The 17,365-nt window shown below is 35.9% G+C and overlaps 2 protein-coding genes across 2 annotated transcripts; one reads left to right on the forward strand and one right to left on the reverse strand.

Annotated features, from left to right (window-relative positions):
• Nucleotides 1-1,659: 1,659 nt before the first annotated feature.
• LOC131632618 (putative disease resistance RPP13-like protein 1) lies at nt 1,660-11,800 on the reverse strand. Its single transcript, XM_058903363.1, has 5 exons — nt 8,633-11,800; nt 5,048-5,857; nt 3,327-3,375; nt 2,511-2,772; nt 1,660-2,006 (listed from the first exon to the last, which is right to left on the reverse strand). Exons 1-4 carry the CDS (start codon nt 11,571-11,573, stop codon nt 2,538-2,540), a joined length of 4,035 nt encoding a protein of 1,344 aa, XP_058759346.1. The 5' UTR covers nt 11,574-11,800; the 3' UTR covers nt 1,660-2,006; nt 2,511-2,537.
• Nucleotides 11,801-12,461: 661 nt separating this feature from the next.
• Nucleotides 12,462-16,048, forward strand: LOC131632625 (uncharacterized). The gene is made up of 6 exons (XM_058903372.1): nt 12,462-12,631; nt 12,714-12,735; nt 12,841-12,946; nt 13,724-13,825; nt 13,923-13,982; nt 15,756-16,048. The coding sequence occupies exons 1-6, from the start codon at nt 12,502-12,504 to the stop codon at nt 15,897-15,899; spliced, it is 564 nt and encodes a 187-aa protein (XP_058759355.1). The 5' UTR covers nt 12,462-12,501; the 3' UTR covers nt 15,900-16,048.
• Nucleotides 16,049-17,365: the final 1,317 nt, after the last annotated feature.

Consider the following 17,365-nt stretch of genomic DNA (forward strand, 5'->3'; position numbering starts at 1 on the left):
ACAAAGACTCTACATAATCACAAAGTCAAATATGGTGTACAAGACTACTGCTATATACTGTTATTTGAATTTTCAGTTTAGTTTCAAGTATTTATAAAAAAAATAGAGACTAGTCTTTGTTGAGCATTTTGTGTGATAAACGATGAACATAGCATATGATAAAATACTGACTACATACAATGAAACATATCTTTCTTCTATATTCATAAGAGGATTGCATTATTACCTCAGAATTTTAGATTTCAAATAAGATATTAGATTTCACCGCCAATATGTAGAAATAGTATGCAAATAAAAATCAATAGCTAAAATCAAGGTTTACAAATAGTTATGTTTACATACTGAATCGGAAAAGCTTTTGACTTTAGTGGAGGAGAGATCTACATACCGCATTACCAAACTGCCAGATGAAATCCTCTATGTTCAGGATTATTGTGTGATTCTAAAGTTCTAAGATTAGGAAAAGCAAAATTGGCATGTTGTGAAATTTGATATGCCCAAGGGAAGGAAATGGTTGAAAGGAAGAATTCAGACCTTCTCCAATTGTCTCCAATATTTTCATACATTTTCATCAAGTTTTGCAGAGTTCGTTTTAGAGACTCCTCCCATACCCAAAATTGTAACAACGCGTAAATCATTATTTTTGTTGGTGCCACTATCTGATACCGGCATATTGATGAGTCTATCATTATCATCATTCCTACCCACTATAACAGATTCATTAGTCTCTGAATGTGTTCAACAAGAACCTCTACCACTTACAGTTCGTTCCAAGCCAAGGATGGTACTCCATTTACACATCTTGTCCAACTTTTAATTGATTTCTTTGTTTGAGCCTGTAGTTCAAAGAAAATTCTGAAACTGATCTGTAATGTGTTGAATTGGTACCTTTCCCTCTTTAAAAAATGCATGGATCAATATTGGCAGTAAGAATTGATGAGAGTGTTGATAGAGACAATGTTTGGTTTGGGGTAATGCCATGGAATTCTATTTGTTTAGAAAGGGAATAGCAGATGAGTAATGTTTGTTAGTCTTAACAACCAAACCTAAAATGATGGAAGGGGCAGGCCACATTTGTAGCATGCGATTGAGTGTGAAAATGACATCGTCTTCACCCTCAAAATGAGAGTGGGAGAAGAATGACCTTGTGATTGATTTTAAATGAAACCCAATTTTTAACCTCGTAAACGACGCAATTGAGTTGCCAGAAGGAGAATGTGAATGTTAATTCCTCCAAAATATTTGGTCTTGGGTCTGAAAGTTAACTCCTCCGCAAGTTTCCTTGACAACACAGTCTTGAGCCAGCTGGTAAGCGAAATGCTGCCATGTCAGCCGGTTTCTTGCGGCATCTTGGCTCAATAGCACCCCAGTTGTGATCTCCTCTTTTGTTGTATCCTCTGTGTTGGTTTTGCTTATTTGGCCAACCCATTCTCTCATCAACTGCTGAATGGGCTCTATGTCTATCAACACCCCTCTTAGCTCAAAGCTATCACTGGCTCAAGCATGTTATAAGGAAACATACAAAGATGCAGTCAAATGATAAGAGAATTGAGACAGAATATTAGCTATGTAACCTAATTCTGTAGCAGTGACAACAGCTTTACTCATCTAAAAAAAGTTAACAAGGCTGCATAAATTTAGAACAAAGAACAAGACAGCTTCTTCAATTTGTTCCATTTATTTATGCTGCATGTTGCACGTAGTAACGAAGCAGTGGAACACGAGATTTCATACAACAATCAAATAATAAGAAAACATTACAAAGCTTACTGCATTCTACTCTATCTGTTTACCTCATGCAGCTTATGAAGAATACACAAAAGATGCAATAAAATGATGATCACATACATACTTAATACTAGCTACGTAAATCAAATCTTGCGAAAATCAACGGAAAGCATTTGATTCCTCTAAAACATATTTAAATGAAGAACCACAACAATAGTATGCACCCTTTTTATCTTCAGTTCATCAACTGGGCTGTTTTTCATCCACTTAGGCCTCTCCTGAAAATAATACCAAAAAAATTATTTTCCTTTTCAATATTGGCCAACAGTTTTCACAGAATCATCAAATAAGCGAAGAAGTAAAATTGGTAGGAGTTTAAGAAAATAAAAATCAAAGAAGCATTTCCTTTCATTTACTCCAATGACTGGATTCTCAAATTTATCATTACAGTGTAAAATTATCCAGTTAACAAAAATATATAATTATAGTTTTGTTCACAAACAAACACATTTCATAGCAAAACATAATGTGTTATTTATTGAAGCTGAATAACCATGTCTCAAAAAAGAAAAATCTTTCTATCAAACTAAAAAGCATTATAGAAAAGTCTCAAACAACATTAAGTCAAGTGTTTCTTGGGATAAAAGTTACAGGAAAAAGTATACAATAAATCTCAAACAGAGGAAACATAAAATGTTAATCCATGAGATGATATGAAAAATCTTTAGAGACGTGATGGATTGTGAATAATAAATAAACAAGTATGAAAGAGAAAATGATACCTGAAACAACAGGAAGGAAACTTGTCTTCATATTGTGAGTTGGTCATTTATTTGTATGACAGGAATGTGAGCAATTTTGGACCAGTTTTGCTTCATTTTATACCTTTCATCTAACAAAGGGCAACCAATGATGGTAAGTTTCTTGAGAGAGGTAAGGAGTTTGTCTTCTGGTAATGACTCTAGTTGCTTACAATCAACAAATACAAGTGATTTCAGCGAGGAAGGAAGACAGTTTTCTGGCAATGACTTGAGATGCGGACAACTTAAAATGGTTAGATTTTGGAGAGAGGAGATGTGTCGAAGCCCATTTCCTTCAAAGGACGGATTGCCGTAAACAGTTAAAGACACAAGGGAGATGGGGAGCAACGAATCCATCGTCAAGGTGTTATCCATTACTATAATTGTCAAGTTCGAAAGAGTGGTTAGGTGTTGGAGACCCCATTCCTTTACACACGGCATTGTTCTTTTGCATTCAATCACAAGTGATTGTAATTTGGGGGGTAGACACACTCCTTCACAAAATGACAACTCTCCATCACAACTCAAAGACAAATGTTCAAGATCGGTGAGCATGTCCAACCGAAGATTGACTTTATGCGATTCAATTGAGTAATGGGATTTGATTTTAAGTGATCGGAGGGTTGAATGCCGACGTGAAGGATTTTTTGAAATAAAAATAGAATTCATACTCCTAAAACCCTCAATGAGAAGTGTTTGGAGCACAGGGAAACCATCAAGTGGAAATGATGTAAGTGACTCACAAGTGATGTGTAATTTTGAAATGTTTCAAAAGGCATGAAGGATAACTTCCTACACCCATCAATATAAAGTGACTGCAATGAAGTGGGCAGACCATTTGTGGGAAATGCAGTGAGAGATTGAATATTCCGGAGTACCAAGTGAGTAAGACAAATACTACTCGTCATCATTCTAGAAATAAACATTGGGTAACTTTCAGCAGCTGCATGTTGCAAGGGAGAGCTTTGAGCATACACATCATAATTTAAATCTTCTGCAATTTTTACTTTTTTGATTGCCGATAGCCAATTCAAAGTATGGTGTGTTTCCAATAGCTTATAACAACCTTCTATTTCAATTTCTTCCATGCAAGAAAGGTGGTCAGGCAAATCTCCCCTTAGTTCAGGACAATTACGTAACTCCATAGTTCTAAGTCGGGGAAATGCAAAATTTATGCCTTCAAATGAAATCCAATCCTTCCAATTTGGCATGCTGCGAAATTTCATATGCTCAAGGGAAGGAAATGGTTGGGACGTAGAATTGGAACGTTCTCCTTCCTCAACACAATAGAACTCTAGGCCAATTGTCTCCAATAACAACAAATTCAATATACTAAGCTTCTTGAGAGAAGGTAGTTGGCCTAGCGGGGGAAGTGTCGTGCAATATTCACAATTATGAATGTCAAAGCAGTGGAACACAAAGATAAATCAAGCAATAAATCAATATCTTTTATCAGTTGGAGGAACTTATGGCTGTTCAAGTGCAAAGCATCGATATTCTTCTTCTGAAACGATGTAATTGCCTGGACGTATACTTGGTTTGTAAATTTCGATAATACTTGTCGTGTCAAATCAACAAGGTCGTACTTGTCAAAAAGGTAACAGTGCTATTCTTATCACAGGTTCACGTTACAAAGCTTACTGCATTCTTCTCTATCTGTCTGGCTCATGCAGCTTATGAAGAATACACAAAGATTCAATCAAATGATGATCAAATACATACTGAATATTAGCTACGTAAATCAAATCTTTCGAAAATCAACGGAAACCACGACAATAGCATGCACCCCTTTTTATCTTCAATTCACCAACTGGGCTGTTTTTCATCCACTTAGGCCTCTCCTGAAAATAAGACCAAAAAAATTATTTTCCTTTTCAACATTAGCCAACAGTTTTCACATAATCGTTGAAGAAGCGAAGAAGTAAAATTGGTAAGAATTTAAGAAAATGAAGATCAAATAAGCATTTTCCTTTCATATTCCAAATGACAGATTGTCAAATTCTCATTGTAGTATAAAATGTTTCAATTCAGAAACAAACACATTTCATAGCAAAACATAATGTGTTATTTATTGCAACTGAATAACCATGTCTCATAAAAGTAAACACACTTGAATTTCCGGTAATATTATCCCAAGTATAACAGAAAAGATTGATTTAACTTTATTCAACAAATGTGCAAAAGATTTGATTCTATGCAATTTTAACTGAGGAAACATAAAAGGTAAACCATTAACAATTTGTATATAAGAAAGAATACATTAGATCCCATATAGAGGAACGTAGCAGAGATTGATTATTGGCTTTGTGTTGAGAATTGTCGAATAAAGTTATTAACCAATGAGATGATATGAAAATATTTAGAGATGTGTTTGGATTGTGAACATAAATAAGCAAGTATGAAAGAAAATCATACCTGAAACAACAGGAAGACAACTTGTCTTCATATTGTGAGTTGGTCATTTATTTGTATGACAGGAATGTGAGCAATTTTGGACCAGTTTTCCTTCCTTTTATACCTTTCTTCTAACAGAGGACATCCATCGACTGTCAGTTTCTTCAGAGAGGAAGGGAGGCTGTCTTCTGGTAATGACTCAAGTTGTTTACAGAAAAGAAATTGAAGTGATTTCAGCGAGGAAGGAAGGCAGTTTTCTGGCAATGACTTGAGATGCTGACATTGATGAAAGTGGAGATTTTCGAGAGAGGACAGGTGTCGAAACCCATTTACTTCAAAGGACACATTACCTTCGACAGTGAGAGACACAAGGGAGATGGGAAGGATCCAATCCATTGTCAAGGTGTTATGCATTTCACCCCTTTCTCGAATTGTCAATCTTGAAAGAGCAGTTAGGTCTTGGAGACCCCATTCCTTTACATGCAACATTGTTCCTTGGAAAGAAATTGATTGTAATTTGGGGGGTAAACAAACTCCTTCACAAAATGACAACTCTCCAGGACATCTCAGACCCAAATCTTCAAGGTTTGTGAGTGTGTCCAACCGAAGATTGACTTTAAGTGATTTATTTGAGCGTTGTGATACGATTTCAAGTGATCGGAGGGTTGAATATCGACGTGAAGGACTTTCTAAAAGAAAAACGGAATTCATACTCCTACAACCGAATATGCGGAGTGTTTGGAGTGCAGGGAAACCATCAAGTGGAAATGATGTAAGTGAATCACAACTATCCCACAATTCAAGACTCACAAGTGATGTGTAATTTTGAAATGTTTCAAAAGGCATGAAGGATAACTTCCTACACCCATGAATATAAAGTGACTGCAATGAAGTGGGTAGACCATTTGTGGGAAATGCAGTGAGAGACTCAATATGTGATAGAAGGGTAATAATAGGATTTATATTATTAGTATGGTTATTGGGCTTTTAGTAGTGTTTGGGCTTTTATGTTATTATTATTATCCATTAAGAAAGTTATATAATGTAGTCTCATGGAGACATTTAGAAGCAATTCACCCCCCTGCCATTAGAGCGTGTTTCAGATTTGCCCCCTTGAATTTTTTTTTTAAAGAAGACACCCTTATAAAAGTGTAAAGCCAGTTTCACCACACCCTTTTACTACTAATGCTGACTGGGCTTTGACTATTGGATGACGTGGCAAAATTGAACCAAAATTGAAAAGGGATTAGGGTTGTGTCACGTGAGATAGCTTCACGTTCTCCTTCTTCCTTTCCTCTGTGTGAACTCGACGGCGGCCGGAGCAATCACGAATGCGCGGCGATGGCACGACGGCGGAGGGCTTATCCTCTCCGTATCAGTCCTCTCGTCTCCATCTTTGATCTTAACTCTCAACGGCGCAGCAATCCAACTCTCGCTCTCTCTCGCAAAGGCACATCTAAACAGCAACCTCTTGAAGAATATTAGCAACACCAAAGCTGCAGAACCTCAAGATGAATTTGCAACACCAAAATTCAAAATCAATTTGCGCAGACAACTACAAACCGGAGCTGCAGAACCTCAAGATAGATATTTACAACACCAAATTCAAACACTCCTCATCTAGACCACTCTCTGGTTGATGATTTGACCAAATCGAAACCAACACCTTCAGCTTGAAACTTAAAGACCTCTAGGAGCCTAGGCTTTCTATTGGGCATTACCATATAGTTGTTTTGTATTTGATGCTGCTTGATTTAGTTTTCAGCGAATTCCAAGAGGTATTTTTTATATTCCTTACCATCCTGTCTACAAGCACTTATTGTGGATAATTGACCGGTTCTTACCTTCCAAAAATTCCATATTCAAGGGAACCACAATTTAAGGCCACATCTCTTACTGTCATGTACCTAAGCCAAAAGTAGGGTCTAACACAAAAAAGCTCTCAAAAGCATGTTGCCCCAAAGAAACTATAAATTACAAACATACATTTGAATTCTATTTGCTACTGTAAAGCAAATTATACTAACATAATGCAATTGAATCATACATATCAGTTTGACCTATGATTGGAAGAAAGAATAAATGTTGTAACCAGCAGCAGCACTTTTGAAAAATGAACTAATTCATGTAGAGCTTAAGTTAAGTTTGAGAGTCTTCCAAGTTTCTAGAACCCACTCAGCTCCAGTTGCTAAACAAATATCGGTGCATCCAGCCTCAGATAAAGCTTCAAGAACCGGTAAGCTTCGATTCCGTTTTTCTTCCTCTCCCTTCGCAATTTAACGTTTGCCATAGGTTGTTGTTGTTTGTAGATGAAGGTCTGATGCTGCTTGCAATGTTGTTGTTGTTGTTCGCAGTGAAGAATGATGAGGAGGATTGTTGATGAACGAATGAAGCGGTTATGGCGGTGATTGATGTTGATGAATTCGTTTCTGGTTTTTATTTGCAGATTCTTGATGAGTGAAAATTGTTGGAGAGTGAATTGATGAAGATTTTTGAGAGTGTGAAGATTGGTTATGAAGATTGGTTAAGAAGATAACACACTCATCAATTATTCCTTTGCCACGTCATCCAATAGTCAAAGCCCAGTCAGCATTAGTAGTAAAAGGGTGTGGTGAAACTGGCTTTACACTTTTATAAGGGTGTCTTCTTTAAAAAAAAATTCAGGGGGGCAAATCTGAAACACGCCCTAATGGCAGGGGGGTGAATTGCATTTAACCCTTTATCTTTTATCTCTATTTTCTTAGCTTAATTTTTAATGTTTTTCTCTTTTATTGTTCAAACCCTAATTTTATAGTCTTGATAGGAAAATCTTCCTATCAATTGGTGCTTTCATTCTTGCACTCAACCTCTTCTATGGCATATTCTTGCTACATTCCATACCAACAACAACACAACACCTTCATTCCTCCATCCGAATACCAATATCCTACATGTTACTACCCATCCATAAATCCTCCATTTTCAACCTTCATTCCATACCAACAACACCACATCATTTCTGACTCACATCAACAACCACCCTTCACCTTCTCTTATCCTTATGAGTCCATTGTTACACACACAACAACTTCATCATCTAACCATATTTCAACACCTTCACCTCAAGATTTCTATTCACAAGTAGAAACTCTAAAACAATATATAACTGAAATTTATGAAATCTCAAACAGATCTAGAGAAGAGTTGAAAGAACAAATTCAAGCCTTTGGCCTTTCTCTCAAGGCATCACAGTTTGCTTACAAAAAAAAAATATCAAAAGTATGTAGCAGAAAAACCAAACTCTGAGGAAAAACACCAGATTGCTGCAGAAATAGTTCATGATTCACACAAAAATGTGAAAACAAAATTGCAAGAGAAGGTTGTAAAAACCAACAAACAAGAATTGAATGAAAAAAATGCCGTGCAGATCACTACAGAAACACTTTCAGAAAGAGAAGAAATAAAGAAAATTTCAGATCCAAAAAACTCAAGTTCGGCGACATCTCCGGCAATAGCACTTCGGGCAACCTTTCTGGTGACAAATCCAAAGTCATTTCCGACGAACACTCAGGTGAAGCTTCTGTCATCATCAACTTCGGCGGAACTTTCATATTTGCCACCGCCTCCGGCCAAACCACCGGATCCACACCCAAAACCACCAGATTCCAAAACGACAACCTTGAGGACAAGGTTGTTTTTATAGTCTTGGTAGGATAACTTCCTATCAATATGACAGAGATCCAAGTGAGTAAGAAAAGCGCTACGCATAATCATTTTAGGAATAGACATTGGGAAACTTCCAAAAGTTGCATGTTGCAATGGAGAGCCAACCTCAAGTATTAACCATTGAGTGCTCCTCCTATCTCCATCAATTGAATTATCTGTAATTTTTACTCTTTTGATTGACGCCAACCAATGCAGAGTATGTGGTGTTTCCAATAGATTATAACAACCTTCCATTTCAATTTCTTCCATGCAAGAAAGGTGGTTAGGCAAATGCCCTCTTAGTTCGGGACAATTGCGTAACTCCATAGTTCTAAGTCGAGGAAATGCAAAATTTATGCCTTCAAAAGGAAGCCATTCCTTCCAATTTGGCATTTTGTGAAATTGCATGTATTCAAGGGATGGAAATGGTTGGAAGGTAGAATTGGAACATTCTCCTTCCTCAATACAATAGAATTCTCGGCCAATTGTCTCCAATAACAACAAATTCGATATACTCAGCTTCTTGAGGGAAGGTAATTGGCCTAGCGGTGGAAGTGTCATGCAATATTCACAATTATGAATGCTAAGGGACACCATGTTAGAAAACAGAGAATTTCCCAACCAATTCGGAAAACTTGTCCCACCATATAAGTCAATTTTAAGTCTCTTCAGGTATATTGGTGGTTGTAACATTTCAAGCACAACTTTTACTTTTACTGAGTCTTCACTTATTTCCCCCCATATCAACTTCAACTTCTCAATTTTCACTTTGCTTTTCAGGTTGGCATCTTCTGCCTCTTTTGCATCAACAACATTATGTAGGTTTTTTATGGTGATTTTTCCTTGTAGGTTTGGGAACTTCCTTAGCTCTTTGATACTTAACCCTTCAAGTCGCCTACCCACTAAAAAAACAGTCAAAGTTTGGAGGTTTTCTAGTCCACCAATTTCCGCAGGCAACTCTTTTATGCCAGTTCCACTTATATCAAGGTGATGTAAGTTAATTAAATTTCCCATATGCTTTGGCAATTCAGTCAGACTGTAGCAATCAAATAAAATCAAGGTTTGCAGATTGTAAATGTTACATATTGTCTCTGGCAAGCTTTTGATTTTAGTGTGGGAAAGATCTAGATACCGCAACTGCACCAAATTTCCAATTGAATTTGGTAGCTTGGTGATGTTTGTATATTGTGATAGCGATAACACGCGCAACCTTTTAAGTAGTGGTAGCAAATCATCAACCACCTTGACGGATAAGTAATTGTGTGACCTCCAAAAACTAATGGGTAGGAAGCTTCGCAAGCATTTAAAATTGTAGAAAGGCATAAACTTCATGAAAATATCTTGCTCTTCTTGAATATATGACAAATGTCGAACCTCTGCAGAAATGCCACCACATTCAGACCGACAACAAATTTTTCCAGATACCGTTGAAGCTAAGTCATTGATAAGATCATGCATGAAAAACAATTTTCCATGAGCACCATCATTTGATTGTTGAATTAAGGATCTAGACAACAATTCAGCAAAGCAATCATCACCTAATTCCTCCTCCAATTTTCCCCCTTGGGAACAATCAAGGAAGCCCTCTGCCATCCATAACAAAACCAATTTATTCCTATCAAGTGGATAATGTTTTGGAAAAATTGAACAATACGAAAAACATCTTTTCAAATGAGAGGGAAGATATTGGTAACTCAAATGCAAAGCAGGCATTATATTATCATTTGGTAAGTTCCATACGTTACTGTTCAAAATATCAGTCCACTCCTTTGTGTCTACCCTTGAACGTAGAAGTCCTCCTAGTGTTTTAGCAGCTATTGGCAATCCACCACACTTTCTTGCAATCTTCCTACCAATCTCTTCAAGGGCTATGTTTTTACTGTCGTGATATTCATCATTTCCCAATGCATGTTTTGAGAGTATAGACCAACAATCTTCATGTGACAGAGGGTCTAATTTATAAATAGGAAATGTCTTTGCCATCTCTGCAACTTTTTGTTGACGCGTTGTTATAATCACCGAACTTCCAGGTTTTCCATCAACAAGTGGACTGAGTAGCTCATCCCATTCATTGTAACTATCATTCCACAAATCGTCTAGCACAATCAAAAATCTTTTCTTCCTCGTGTTTTTATTTAATTCAACTCGAAGAATGTCAAGATTATCGCTTTTCCATACCTTTGAAGCATCAGATGTTGTATTTCTAACAACTGATTCAAGGAGAGATTTAGTTACTCTCACAACATCAAAGCCCTCTGATACACAAACCCAGACTTTGAAATCAAAATGCTGTTCAACTTTTTCATCATTGTAAACAAGTTGTGCAAGGGTTGTTTTTCCAACACCGCCCATACCCAAAATTGCGACAACACTTAAATTATTATTTTTGCTGGTGCCACAGTTTGATAAAAGCATATTGATGATTGTATCTTTATCATCATTCCTACCAAACATGACAGATTCATTAACCCCTGAACTTGAAGGTGGTCTTCGAGAAACTCTAGCACTTTTTGTTTGCAATCCAAGGGTATCTTTATGTTGTGCAAAAGGTTCAAGTGTTTCACACATGATCTTCAACTGGGAATTGATGTCTCTATAGAAGTTTTTGAAAGGAGATGAAAGAAAACTCAACACCTGATTAGTTCTGCTTCCAGCTTGTCTATTCTCCATCTTGCACCGAAGAGAGTCGTAACTTATTTCACCGACCAAATCCTCAGCATCTAAGACAACATCTTTCAAGTCATCTAGCCACTTTTTGACAGCAAGAGTGTTGATCTGCCTCTCTTCTGCATCATCCAGCACAGCCTGAAGAGTGAGCAGGGTTGTTTGGAACTTTCTCAAGAGTGTGACATTGATCTTGGTGTTTCTAATGTAATCAAGAAACTCTGTTGAGGCCAGTTTCTCAACTAAGGTTTGAACAGTTGCAGAGAGAAAAGCACCTCCTATCATAGTTGCAGCTGTAGCCATCTTGTTTTTGATTTTGTTAAGCAAATCAGCAAGTAAGGAAGTTGTAGCTAATAGCTGAATTTAGAAAAAGAGTAAGAGCTATGAAGATTGAGAGATAGCAGTAATTGCAAGTAAGGAGCAAAGACTCAATGGCATGTGAAAGAATAGATAAGAGTACTGTTTTTTGAATGAATGGTTGGCTGTAAAAGGTAGACAGACACAAGAAGACTCACATATGAATGAATACTATTAGTGACATGACACAACTTCACAGTCAAATATGGTGTACTAGACTACTGTTGTGTAAAAACCACTTTTCTAACCCAAGGTATTCTTTATTAGTTCTGTTATTTCTTGCAATATTGCATCATAACTTTAATTGTGGCATGTTGAAGGATTGCATGATTTAGCTATTAATTAATGCTTGCATACTAATTCTACTAAATATTGGTGGTGAAGCCAAATATCCTTATACAAACTGAGACTTTTCAAGTCATAACTGGTGTGAAAATATTGAGGATTCAATGATATTTGAAAACTAATGAAACATAACATACAATGAGGTACTGAATGCATATAATGTAGAAATTTTCAATCATTGAGCAGAAGTTTTCCATTTGCATATATATGAATTCAGAATATTACAGTGCCAACTACATTCTAATCTTGCTTATGTAGATTATGAAGAATGTACAAAGATGCTGATGATAAGAAAATATTTTGGACCATATGATTCTCCATTTACATATATATGAATTCAGAATATTACAGTGCCAACTACATTCTAATCTTGCTTATGTAGATTATGAAGAAAAAGCTGATGATAAGCAAATACATATTGAGTAACTAAGTAAGTCTAAACCTGTGTTGTGCGGATTTTTACTTCTTTCATTTTTAGAAAATGAACCGTTTATGAACCATATATGGACCCGGTTTGGTTTTCTAGAAAATGAACCGTTTCATTTTTATTGCAATTAGTTTTATTTTGTTGAAGGGGGTAGTCACTGGAAAACTGAGAATGAGTGCAAGTAATTTAGTAGCAGAAAAAGTGTGGAAGGAAATTGAATCAACCCAAACAGGTATAAGATTACTTTGTATTCATTTTTAATCATTTCAATCCAAAATTTGAAACCCTAATTTTGGTTTTATTTCAATTGACAGTGAATGATGATCAACTTTATATGTAAGTATATTGCTTCCATTTTTCTTTTCTTTCAATTTATATACCATACATTGTTATTGTTATTGTTATTGTGTTTGAAAATTGTATGTTTTTGTGAAAATTCAGTTTACATTTTTTGTTTGGTAAGAACTTTGAAGGAGCTAGTAGAATAGTGGATCAAAGAGGTGCGAAGAGGATTTCTGGTGAACCAAGTGGAAGGTTTATCTTTCAGGTTTCACCTTTGCACCTATCTTGCTTTGCATCTACCTTTGTTTCTTTACTTACATTCAATAGATTTTTGTTCTATGAACTACAAACACCAGAAACATGGCACCGACACTGACACGTTCACAGTGGTAATAATTTGAAAAAAATGAATAAATTAAACGTAATAACAAGTGTTAGTGTCGGTTTCGGTTTCAGACACACATTTTTGAAACACTTGAATGATAAAGCGAGCCGGCATTTCAGATTGAAGGCATGTCCGCAGTCGGTGTTTGACATATACTTGTGTCGGACACCGACATATCACATATCACATATGTGGTTGAATTCATTGTGTGTTTGATTTTGAATGAATTCATTGTGTGTTTGATTTTGAATTGATTGTGCAAAATTCATTATAATGAAATAGATTTTGAGTGAATTGATAGTGCAAAGTGTTACTTCATGTTAGAATATGTTCCAGAGGGAAAATCAATTTTAGAATATGTTCCAGAGGGAAAATTAATTTTAGTTGTGAACATCAAAATATGTCAAAATCAATTTTGACTTTTCCAACTTTAATTTTCTCAAATTTTTATTGGTTTTTTGTCTATCAGTGTCGTCTTCGTACCCGTGCTTCTTTAGTTGGACCTAATACTTGGCTTAGAGATATTATTTTGTTTTTGGTTTATAAAATCTGACTATTATTTTTAATGTTATTTGCTTAGCAAATTTTGATGACAATGTAAGGAATCATTGATGCTTTTGATTTAAATTAATATATGCATATTCTACATTTGTTTAGGTTACAGGGGAATCGCGGAAAAAAGACCAATATCTGTGTTTTGCAGAAAACTTTTGTGCATCTTTCTTCTATGATGTTGTCAACAGAGGGGAACAACTATGTGTAATGCCTTATACTTTCTTGTCTTTTATGTCTTCATATTTTTAAATTCACCGTAAACATTCTTATCATTGCGCTGCGTTGTGTGTGTGTTTTTCAGTGTAAACATCAATTAGCTGCGAGGCTTGCTGCATCGTTGGGATCGTACGTCGAAGTTAAGGTATCTGATGAAGAGCTAGCTTTGTTGCTTTCCAAAATATAGCCTTCAAATTTTTATTTATATTTCTTGTTAAGAAAACAAAGACCTTGCTTTGTGGAAACTAGATTAGACAAAGAACATTTCTTTACTGGTAAAGAAAAGTGTGATTAGAGATTACCAGAATATAACATCTTTGATTAAATTTAAGATTACTAGAAGTAATATTTTTTGTATCGAAGACTAAAAATTAACACTGATCACATCATAGTCCACCGTCTGATTTTTGAGTTGGCAGACATCACTTTGTTGGGTATAGACGAGTGACAATATCTATACTTCGATAGCAAAGTTTCGTTTTAACCTTACTATCGAAGTCAAATCTAACATTACTTGTAGGATTTATGATTACCTTCAAAGTGAACATTTCAAAGAGAGAGGATCCTTCAAGGGAACGGTCAACCGAAGGCGACATATGAGGAAATGTGTTGCTTACGAAAAATCCATATAAGCCCATACCAAATATCAACCTAAGAGTACCAGCAAGATAAACATTTGCATCAGCAAGTTTCATGAATTTTATTAGCAGGAAACAAAAAGACTAAATGGAAGTAGTAAACTAAGTCTTGTAAGAAATAGAAATATACATAGTTAAAACTTCCAAATAAAAACATAAAAATGAAAATGCTGTTTTCGTGTTCTCTATTTGAAAACAAGCAAATTAGAAATGATTTAGAGTGTTCTTTTAAGTACTACTGTCAGCTGAATTGGCATCAGCAAAAATCTGGATATGATGATAATGACAGATAATCCTTAATGTATTCTTTCAACAAAACAACTTTGATCCTTGTGAAATAAAAGCATTAATATTTGGCTGCTGAATTTGAAAATGAAGGACTTGCGACAACCTAAATATTTTTTTGGGAATTGAGGTTGCTAAATCCAAACAACGGATCGTTCTCTCTCTCTCTCGTAACAAAAAATATGTGCTAGATCTTTTAACCGAGACTGGCATGCTTGCTTGTAAACAAGCATTAACACCTATGGAATTGAATCATAAGCTTGGAATATTCCCACACCAAGTCCCTATAAATAAGGACCGTTATCAGGAGACTAATATATTCGGCCCACAGACGACCTGATATAGCTTATGATGTAAGTGTTGTAAGCCACTTCATGCATTCACCAAGTGAAGAGCATATGTTGTTTATTGAATTCTAAGATATTTGAAGAATCCTCCTGGTAAAGGATTATTGTTCTCAAAAAATGGTGTTAAAAGGCTCTATAATTTTGATTGGGTAAGGTAATCAAGCAACTAGAAGATCCACATCGAGATACTTTACATTTGTAGAGGGTAACCTTGTCACTTGGAGAAGCAAAAGGTCGTGGCACGATCAAGTGCGAAGCTAAATTTCGAGTTATGTATGGCCCATCGTGTGCGTGAACTTTTGTAGATTAAAAGTGTTCTAAAAAAATTTTAAATCAAGTATGAAGAACTTACGATTCTTTATTGTGACAACAAAAGAACCATTGAAATTGCACAAAATTTGGTACAACTTGATCGCACCAAACACGTCAATGTTGATTGTCACTTCATAAAGGAGAATATTGACCAAAAGATTGCACAATTTCCATTTGTCAAATTTGAAAGTCAACTAGCTGATGTGCTCAAAAAAATTGTTTCAGCAAACGTCTTTCATGGTGCTACTGACAAGTTGAGCATAATAAATATCTGTTGAAATTATAAAATATTGGAATTATAAAGAAATGTTTTTCACTTCTTATTGTGTTTTTCAGAATCTTATCTCAGGGAAGACAATTGGAGTTACTAAAGAAAAGGGACGGTTGTACTACCTATCTAATGAACCAAATTGTTCGAAGGTGTTGGCTTCCTACTTGCAGACTGAGTCTTCGGTGTCCTCTTCTCATTCTGCCGCATAAATTTGGCTTCAACACAAGTGTCTTGGTCATCCACCATTCTCTTTAGTTAATTGTATGTTTCCTTCTTTATTTTTACAACATTTAGTTGAGTGTTTTAAATGTGATGTTTGTGAGTTAGCTAATCATCACCGTATCTCTTTTACTTCTAATTCCAATATAAGTGTTGAACCTTTTAATTTCATACATTATGATGTTTGGGGACCTGAACCTATTTCTAATATTTCGGGTGCTAAATGATTTGTGTCATTTATTGATGATTGTACTTAAGCAAATTGGATTTTCTTGATGAAGGATAAACCAGAAGTACCGGAATTATTTATTAGTTTTTTTTTAATATGGTACAAACACAATTTGGCAAGGGGATTAAAAGAATCCTCTCTGACAACGACAAAGAGTATGCTAATCACATCCTTTCAAATTTTACCAGTCAACGGGGAATAACTCATGAATTTACATGTGTCGACATCCCACAACAAAATGGTGTTGCAGAAAGAAAGAACCGTCATTTAATTGAAGTTGCTCGAGCCATTCTCTTCCAAATGGAAGTTCCCAACTCATATTGGGGAGAAGCCATTATGACTGCTGCCTACTTGATTAATCGGGTTCCATCTCGCATGTTAGGTAATGTCAGTCTTGTTCAGTTTATGACTTCACAGTTTCCTTCTTTTCCTATTTTGCAGAGTTTCGAGTCTCGAGTATTTGGTTGTGTTTCCTTTGTCCATATCCATAAACAACACCAAAGTAAGTTGGACCCTCGCGCAGCCAGATGCATGTTTGTTGGCTATCCCCCAAACAAGAGAGAATATAAATGTTATCATCCTCCTAGTCGTAAATACTTTTTCTCTAAAGATGTTACATTTCATGAGAATTTAGCCTACTTCACTCATCCTCAGCTTCAGGGGGAGAGCCAATGATATGTATTGAGTCCAATGATAGGTAGCAACTGTGCCAGTTGTTCCCTAGTTCACTACAACATATATTTGTATATTTGTGTTATGGTTTTACTGTTAACAATCATAAAGGAATAAACAGTTCATATTTTAATGATTGTGTTTATAACGAGGGTTTTTATGCTGGCTCACAGTTATGATACTTGAGTTTGAGGTGCACGGTCGAAGCGACATCATCCAAGGCGGTAGTGAAAGGCATACCCAAGATACAATTGTAAAGGCTTCCTCCCTGGATGACTAGGAATTGGGTATTGATGGTCCATATGTCTCTGCCCTTTCCCATCAATACCATAAATTATATGTATCCCTAGGTATGAATAGTTCTTCCGTTAAATGCATGCAACTCTAAGGCGCCGCATGATATAAAACTTCCTCGATCTAGGTCCATTTTATCGAATAACAATGAGTAAAGGATGTTACATGAGCCAGCTTTATCTATTAGGATTCGTGAGATATTGAATTGTCCTACAATAGCTATGATAACCAAGGGGAACGACTAGTTAGGTACTCCTCCAA

The sequence above is a fragment of the Vicia villosa genome, unplaced genomic scaffold, assembly GCF_029867415.1.
Source record: "Vicia villosa cultivar HV-30 ecotype Madison, WI unplaced genomic scaffold, Vvil1.0 ctg.000972F_1_1_3, whole genome shotgun sequence".
In the NCBI taxonomy this organism is placed as follows: Eukaryota; Viridiplantae; Streptophyta; class Magnoliopsida; order Fabales; family Fabaceae; genus Vicia; species Vicia villosa.